The sequence below is a fragment of the Carcharodon carcharias genome, chromosome 2 (assembly GCF_017639515.1).
Source record: "Carcharodon carcharias isolate sCarCar2 chromosome 2, sCarCar2.pri, whole genome shotgun sequence".
In the NCBI taxonomy this organism is placed as follows: domain Eukaryota; kingdom Metazoa; phylum Chordata; class Chondrichthyes; order Lamniformes; family Lamnidae; genus Carcharodon; species Carcharodon carcharias.
The window spans coordinates 121,105,872-121,114,912 of NC_054468.1; the positions used below are offsets into that span (position 1 = coordinate 121,105,872).

At 54.0% G+C, this 9,041-nt stretch overlaps 1 protein-coding gene across 1 annotated transcript; it reads left to right on the top strand.

Moving 5' to 3' along the window:
* Positions 1–5,744: 5,744 nt before the first annotated feature.
* On the top strand, positions 5,745–6,649 carry LOC121291920 (GATA zinc finger domain-containing protein 10-like; the record flags this gene model as incomplete). The annotated part of the gene is given in 3 exon segments (XM_041213594.1): positions 5,745–6,009; positions 6,150–6,384; positions 6,493–6,649. Coding segments are annotated over 3 exon segments (657 nt in total), but the record flags the coding sequence as incomplete, so codon positions are not given.
* Between the last annotated feature and the right edge of the window lie 2,392 nt (positions 6,650–9,041).

The window sequence follows — 9,041 nt, forward strand, 5'->3', positions numbered from 1 at the left end:
TAGCAGCAACACCAGCAGCAACAGCAACAGCAGCAGCAGCTCCACCAGCAGCAGCAGCAGCAATGGCAACAGCAGCTGCAGCTCCACCACCAGCAGCAGCAGCAACAGATCCAGCAGCAACACCAGCAGCAACAGCAACAGATCCAGCAGCTCCACAATCAGCAGCAGCAAAAGCAGCAGTATCAGCAATAGCTACAGCAACAGCAGGAGCTAGAGGAGCAGCAGCATCAGCACCAACACCAGCAACAATAGAAGCAGCAGCAGCCACAGCACCAGCAACAGCAGCAACAGCAACAGCAGTAGCAACACCAGCAGCAGCTACAACTTCAGCAACAACAGCAACATCAGCAGCAACACCAGCATCAACAGCTGCTGCAACACCAGCAGAACCAGCAGCAGGAACAACAGCAACAGCAGCAGCAGCAAAATCAGCAGCAGCAGCAACAGCAAGATCAGCAGCAACACCCGCACCAGCAACAACAGCAGCACGAGCAGCAGCAACAGCAGCAGCACCAGCAATAGTAGCAACAACAGCCACAGCAACCACAACAACAGCAGCACCATCAACAGCATGAACAACAACAACTGCAGGAGAAGCAACATCAGTAGCAGGGGCAGTAGAAACAGCAGCAACACCAGCAACAGCAACAACAGCAACAACAGTCGCAGCAACACCAGTGACAGAAGCAGCAACAGCAGCAGCAACAACAAGAGCAGCAGCAGCAACAACAGCAGAAGCAACAAAAGTAGCAGCAACACCAGCAGCCACAGCAACAGCAGCAGCAGCTCCACCAGCAACAGCAGCAGCAACAGAACCAGCAGCAACAACAGCAGTAATAGCAACACCAGCAACAGCAGCAACAGCAGCAGCAAGAACAGCAACAACACCAGCACCAGCAACAACAGCAGCACCAGCACCAGCAACAACAGCAACAACAGCCACAGCAAGCACGACAACAGCAGCACCAGCAATAGCAGAAACAACAGCAACTGCAGGAGTAGCACAACCTGAAGCTGTAGACACAGCAACAACAGCAGCACCAGCACCAGCAACAGCAGCAACAGCCGCAGCAACACCAGTGACAGAAGCAGTAACTCCAGCAGCAAAAGCAACAGCCGCAGCAGCGCCACCACCAGCAGCAGCAGCAACAGAACCAGCAGCAACACCAGCAGCAACAGCAACAGGAGCTGCAGCTCCACAATCAGCAGCAGCAACAGCAGCACCAGCAACAGCAACAGCAGCAACAGCCGCAGCAAACCAGTGACAGAAGCAGCAACAGCAGCAGCAACAACAACAGCAGCAGCAGCATCATCAGCAGCAGCAACAAAAGTAGCAGCAACACCAGCAGCAACAGCAGCAGCTGCAGCAGCTCCACCAGCAGCAGCAACAGAACCAGCAGCAACACCAGCAGTAATAGCAAAACCAGCAACAGCAGCAACAGCAACAGCGGTAGCAACACCAGCAGCAGCAACAACAGCAGCAGCAACAGCAACAGCAGCTGCAACACCAGCAGCAGCAGCAGCAACAACAGCAGAACCAGCAGCACCAGCAGCACCAGCAGCAGCAACACGAGCAGAAACAGCAGCAGCAACAGCAGCAACAACAGCAGAAGAAACAAAAGTAGCAACAACACCAGCAGCCACAGCAACAGCAGCCGCAGCTCCACCAGCAGCAGCAGCAGCAACAGAACCAGCAGCAACAAGAGCAGTAATAGCAATACCAGCAACAGCAGCAACAGCAGCAGCAAGAACAGCAACAACACCAGCACCAGCAACAACAGCAGCACCAGCACCTGCAGCAGCAGCAACTGACGCAGCAACACCAGTGACAGAAGCAGCAACTCCAGCAGCAAAAGCAACAGCTGCAGCAGCTCCACCACCAGCAGCAGCAGCAGCAACAGAACCAGCAGCAACACCAGCAGCAACAGCAAGAGGAGCAGCAGCTCCAAAATCAGCAGCATCAACAGCAGCAGTATCAACAATAGCTACAGCAATAGCAGGAGCAAGAGGAGCAGCAGCATCAGCACCAACACGAGCAACAATAGCAGCAGCAGCAGTCACAGCACCAGCAACAGCAGCAACAGCAACAGCAGTAGCAACACCAGCAGCAGGTACAACATCAGCAACAACAGCAACATCAGCAGCAACACCAGCAGCAACAGCAGCTGCAACACCAGCAGAACCAGCAGCAGGAACAACAGCAAAAGCAGCAGCAACAACATCAGCAGCAGGAGCAGTAGCAACAGCAGCAGCACCAGCAACAGCAACAACAGCAACAACAGCCGCAGCAACACCAGTGACAGAAGCAGCAACAGCAGCAGCAGCAAAAAAAGTAGCAGCAACACCAGCAGCAACAGCAACAGCAGCAGCAGCTCCACCAGCAGCATCAGCAGCAACAGAACCAGCAGCAACACAAGCAGTAATAGCAACACCAGCAACAGCAGCAACAGCAACAGCAGTAGCAACACCAGCAGCACCAGCAGCAGCAACACCAGCAGAACCAGCAGCAGCAACAGCAGCAACAACTGCAGCAGCAATAAAAGTAGCAGCAACACCAGCAGCAACAGCAACAGCAGTAGCAGCTCCACCAGCAGCAGCAGCAGCAACAGAACTAGCAGCAACACCAGCAGTAATAGCAACACCAGCAACAGCAGCAACAGCAGCAGCAAGAACAGCAGCAACACCAGCACCAGCAACAACAGCAGCACCAGCAGCAATCAGCACCAGCAACAACAGCCACAGCAACCATGACAACAGCAGCACCAGCAACAGCAGAAACAACAACAACTGCAGCAACATCAGCAGCAGCAGCAACAAAAGTAGCAGCAACACCAGCAGCAGCAGCAGCAGCAGCTCCAGCACCAGCAGCAGCAACAGTAGCAATGGAAGCAATAGCTACAGAAGCAACAACATCCACAGCAAAACGAGTGACAGAAGCAGCAACACCAGCAGCAACAGCAAAAGCCGCAGCATCATCAGCAGCAAGAGCAACAAAAAGTAACAGCAACACGAGCAGCAGCAGCAGCTCCACCACCAGCACCAGCAACAGCAGCGGTAGCAGCAATAGCTACAGCAACAGCAGGAGCAAGAGGAGCAGCAGCATCAGCACCAACACCAGCAGCAATAGCAGCAGCAGCAGCCACAGCACCAGCAAGAGCAGCAACAGCAAAAGCAGTAGTAAGAGGAAAACCAGCAGCAGCCCGAACACCAGCAGCAATAGCAGCAGCAGCCACAGAACCAGCAAAGGCAGCAACAGCAAAAGCAGTAGCAAGAGGAACAGCAGCAGCAGCACCAACAGCAGCAGCAACACCATCAGCAGCAGCAACACGAACGACAGAAGCAGCAACACCAGAAGCAACAACAACAGCAGCAGCAACATCAGCAGCAGCAGTGACAAAAGTAGCAGCAACACCAGTAGCAACAGCAAAAGTAGTAGCAAGAGGAACAGCAGCAGCAGCACCAACAGCAGCAGCAACACCACCAGCAGCAGCAACACCAACGACAGAAGCAGCAACACCAGCAGCAACAACAACAACAGCAGCAGCAACATCAGCAGCAGCAAGAGCAACAAAAGTAGCAGCAACAGCAAAAGTAGTAGCAAGAGGAACAGCAGCAGCAGCACCAAAAGCAGCAGCAACACCAACAGCAGCAGCAACACCAACGACAGAAGCAGCACCCCAGCAGCAACAACAACAGCAACAGCAGCAGCAGCAGCATCATCAGCAGCAAGAGCAACAAAAGTAGCAGCAACACCAGCAGAAACAGCAACAGCAGCAGCAGCTCCACCAGCAGCAGCAGCAGCAACGGAAGCAGCAGCAACAACAGCAACAGCAGCTGCAGCTCCACCACCAGCAGCAGCAGCAACAGATCCAGCAGCAACACCAGCATCAACAGCAACAGCAGCAGCAGCTCCACAATCAGCAGCAGCAAAAGCAGCAGTATCAGCAATAGCTAAAGCAACAGCAGGAGCTAGAGGAGCAGCAGCATCAGCACCAACACCAGCAACAATAGCAGCAGCAGCAGTCACAGCACCAGCAACAGCAGCAACAGCAACAGCAAAACCAGTGACAGAAGCAGGAACTCCAGCAGCAAAAGCAACAGCCGCAGCAGCTCCACCACCAGCAGCAGCAACAGAACCAGCAGCAACACCAGCAGCAACAGTAAAAGGAGCAGCAGCTCCACAATCAGCAGCAGCAACAGCAGCAGTACCAGCAATAGCTACAGCAATAGCAGGAGCAAGAGGAGCAGCAGCATCAGCGCCAACACCAGCAACAATAGCAGCAGCAGCAGTCACAGCACCAGCAACAGCAGCAACAGCAACAGCAGTAGCAACACCAGCAGCAGGTACAACATCAGCAACAACAGCAGCATCAGCAGCAACACCAGCAGGAACAGCAGCTGCAACACCAGCAGAATCAGCAGCAGGAACAACAGCAAAAGCAGCAGCAGCAACATCAGCAGCAGGAGCTGTAGCAACAGCAGCAGCACCAGCACCAGCAACAATGGCAACAACAGCCGCAGCAACACCAGTGACAGAAGCAGCAACAGCAGCAGCAGCAAAAAAAGTAGCAGCAATACCAGCAAAAACAGCAACAGCAGCAGCAGCTCCACCACCAGCAGCAGCAACAGAACCAGCAGCAACACCAGCAGTAAAAGCAACACCAGCAACAGCAGCAACAGCAACAGCAGTAGCAACACCAGCAGCACCAGCAGCAGCAACACCAGCAGAACCAGCAGCAGCAACAGCAGCAACAACTGCAGCAGCAACAAAAGTAGCAGCAACACCAGCAGCAACAGCAACAGAAGTAGCAGCTCCACCAGCAGCAGCAACCGCCACAGAACTAGCAGCAACACAAGCAGTAATTGCAACAGCAGCAACAGCAGCAGCAAGAACAGCAGCAAAACCAGCACCGGAAACAACAGCAGCACCAGCAGCAGCAGCACCAGCAACAACAGCCACAGCAACCACGACAACAGCAGCACCAGCAACAGCAGAAACAACAACAACTGCAGGAGCAGCACAATCAGCAGCAGTAGCCGCAGCAACAACAGCAGCACCAGCACAGCAACAGCAGCAGCAACCGCAGCAACACCAGTGACAGAAGCAGCAAAAACAGCAGCAAAAGCAACAGCTGCAGCAGCAGCAACAGAAGTAGCAGCAACGCCAGCAGTAATAGCAACACCAGCAACAGCAGCAACAGCAGCAGCAAGAACAGCAGCAACACCAGCAACAGCAACAACAGCAGCACCAGCAGCATTCAGCACCAGCAACAACAGCCACAGCAACCACGACAACAGCAGCACCAGCAACAGCAGAAACAACAACAACTGCAGGAGCAGCACAATCAGCAGCAGTAGCCGCAGCATCAATAGCAGCACCAGCACAGCAACAGCAGCAACAACCGCAGCAAAACCAGTGACAGAAGCAGCAAAAACAGCAGCAAAAGCAACAGCTGCAGCAACTCCATCACCAGCAGCATAACCAGCAGTAATAGCAACACCAGCACAAGCAGCAACTGCAGCAGCAGCAACATCAGCTTTACCTGAAGCAACAGCAGCAGCAGTAGCACAAGCAACAGCAGCAACAACAGCCGCAGCAACCACAACATCAGCAGAACCGGAAAACCAGGAAATACAGCATCTACAGCAATAGCAACAGCAGCAGCAACACCAACGACAGAAGCTGCAACACCAGCAGCAACAGCAACAGCAGCAGCAACATCAGCAGCAGCAGCAACAAAAGTAGCAGCAACACCAGCAGCAGCAGCAGCAGCTCCAGCACCAGCAGTAGCTACAGTAGCAATAGCAGCAATAGCTACAGCAGCAACAACAGCCACAGCAACACCAGCGACAGAAGCAGCAACACCAGCAGCAAGCGCCAAAGCAGCAGCATCATCAGCAGCAAGAGCAACAAAAGTAGCAGCAACACCAGCAGCAACAGCAACAGCAGCAGCAGCTCCACCAGCAGCAGCAGCAGCAACGGAAGCAGCAGCAACAACAGCAACAGCAGCAGCAGCTCCACCACCAGGAGCAGCAGCAACAGATCCAGCAGCAACACCAAAATCAACAGCAACAGCAGCAGCAGCTCCACAATCAGCAGCAGCAACAGCAGCAGTAGCAGCAATAGCTACAGCAACAGGAGGAGCAAGAGGAGCAGCAGCATCAGCACCAACACCAGCAGCAATAGCAGCCACAGCACCAGCAACAGCAGCAACAGCAAAAGCAGTAGCAACTCCAGCAGCAGAAACAACATCAGCAACAACAGCAACAACAGCAGCAACACCAGCAGAACAAGCAGCAGGAACAACAGCAACAGCAGCAGCAGCAGCATCAGCAGCAGCAGCAACAGCAGCAACAGCAAGAACAGCAGCAACACCCGCACCAGCAACAACAGCAGCACCAGCGGCAGCAACAGCAGTAGCTCCAGCAACAACAGCAACAACAGCCACAGCAACACGACAACAGCAGCTCCAGCAACAGCAGGAACAACAGCAAATGCAGGGGCAGCACAATCGGCAGCAGTAGCCGCAGCAACAACAGCAGCACCAGCACCAGCAACAGCAGCAACAGCCGCAGCAACACCAGCAGCAACAGCAACAGCAGCAGCAGCTCCACCACCAGCAGCAGCAGCAACAAAAACAGCAGCAACACCAGCAGTAACCGCAACACCAGCACCAGCAGCAACTGCAGCATCAGCAGCAGCGACTGCACCAAAAGCAACATCAGCTTTAGCTGAAGCAACAGCAGCAGCACCAGCACAAGCAACAGCAGCAATAGCAGCCGCAGCAACCACAACATCAGCAGAACCGGCAACAGCAGGAAATACAGCATCTACAGCAATAGCAACAGCAGCAGCAACACCAACGACAGAAGCAGCAACACCAGCTGCAACAGCAACAGAAGCAGCAGCTCCACAATCAGCAGCAGCAACAGCAACAGCAGCAGCAACATCAGCAGCAGCAGTGACAAGAGTAGCAGTAACACCTGCAGCAGCAGCAGCATCTCCACCTCCAGCAACAGCAACATTGGCTGCAACAGCAACAGCAACAACAGCAATACCAGCAGCAGCAACACCAACGACAGAAGCAGCAGCACCAGCAGCAACAGCAACAACAGCAGCAACATCAGCAGCAGCAGCAACAAAAGTAGCAGCAACACCAGCAGCAGCAGCAGCAGCTCCAGCACCAGCAGCAGCAACAGGAGCAATGGAAGCAATAGCTACAGAAGCAACAACATCCACAGCAACACCAGTGACAGAAGCAGCAACACCAGCAGCAACAGCAAAAGCCGCAGCATCATCAGCAGCAAGAGCAACAAAAAGTAGCAGCAACACCAGCAGCAGCAGCAGCTCCACCACCAGCACCAGCAACAGCAGCGGTAGCAGCAATAGCTACAGCAACAGCAGGAGCAAGAGGAGCAGCAGCATCAGCACCAACACCAGCAGCAATAGCAGCAGCAGCAGCCACAGCACCAGCAAGAGCAGCAACAGCAAAAGCAGTAGTAAGAGGAAAACCAGCAGCAGCCCGAACACCAGCAGCAATAGCAGCAGCAGCCACAGAACCAGCAAAGGCAGCAACAGCAAAAGCAGTAGCAAGAGGAACAGCAGCAGCAGCACCAACAGCAGCAGCAACACCATCAGCAGCAGCAACACCAACGACAGAAGCAGCAACACCAGAAGCAACAACAACAGCAGCAGCAACATCAGCAGCAGCAGTGACAAAAGTAGCAGCAACACCAGTAGCAACAGCAAAAGTAGTAGCAAGAGGAACAGCAGCAGCAGCACCAACAGCAGCAGCAACACCACCAGCAGCAGCAACACCAACGACAGAAGCAGCAACACCAGCAGCAACAACAACAACAGCAGCAGCAACATCAGCAGCAGCAAGAGCAACAAAAGTAGCAGCAACAGCAAAAGTAGTAGCAAGAGGAACAGCAGCAGCAGCACCAAAAGCAGCAGCAACACCAACAGCAGCAGCAACACCAACGACAGAAGCAGCACCCCAGCAGCAACAACAACAGCAACAGCAGCAGCAGCAGCATCATCAGCAGCAAGAGCAACAAAAGTAGCAGCAACACCAGCAGAAACAGCAACAGCAGCAGCAGCTCCACCAGCAGCAGCAGCAGCAACGGAAGCAGCAGCAACAACAGCAACAGCAGCTGCAGCTCCACCACCAGCAGCAGCAGCAACAGATCCAGCAGCAACACCAGCATCAACAGCAACAGCAGCAGCAGCTCCACAATCAGCAGCAGCAAAAGCAGCAGTATCAGCAATAGCTAAAGCAACAGCAGGAGCTAGAGGAGCAGCAGCATCAGCACCAACACCAGCAACAATAGCAGCAGCAGCAGTCACAGCACCAGCAACAGCAGCAACAGCAACAGCAAAACCAGTGACAGAAGCAGGAACTCCAGCAGCAAAAGCAACAGCCGCAGCAGCTCCACCACCAGCAGCAGCAACAGAACCAGCAGCAACACCAGCAGCAACAGTAAAAGGAGCAGCAGCTCCACAAACAGCAGCAGCAACAGCAGCAGTACCAGCAATAGCTACAGCAATAGCAGGAGCAAGAGGAGCAGCAGCATCAGCGCCAACACCAGCAACAATAGCAGCAGCAGCAGTCACAGCACCAGCAACAGCAGCAACAGCAACAGCAGTAGCAACACCAGCAGCAGGTACAACATCAGCAACAACAGCAGCATCAGCAGCAACACCAGCAGGAACAGCAGCTGCAACACCAGCAGAATCAGCAGCAGGAACAACAGCAAAAGCAGCAGCAGCAACATCAGCAGCAGGAGCTGTAGCAACAGCAGCAGCACCAGCACCAGCAACAATGGCAACAACAGCCGCAGCAACACCAGTGACAGAAGCAGCAACAGCAGCAGCAGCAAAAAAAGTAGCAGCAATACCAGCAAAAACAGCAACAGCAGCAGCAGCTCCACCACCAGCAGCAGCAACAGAACCAGCAGCAACACCAGCAGTAAAAGCAACACCAGCAACAGCAGCAACAGCAACAGCAGTAGCAACACCAGCAGCACCAGCAGCAGCA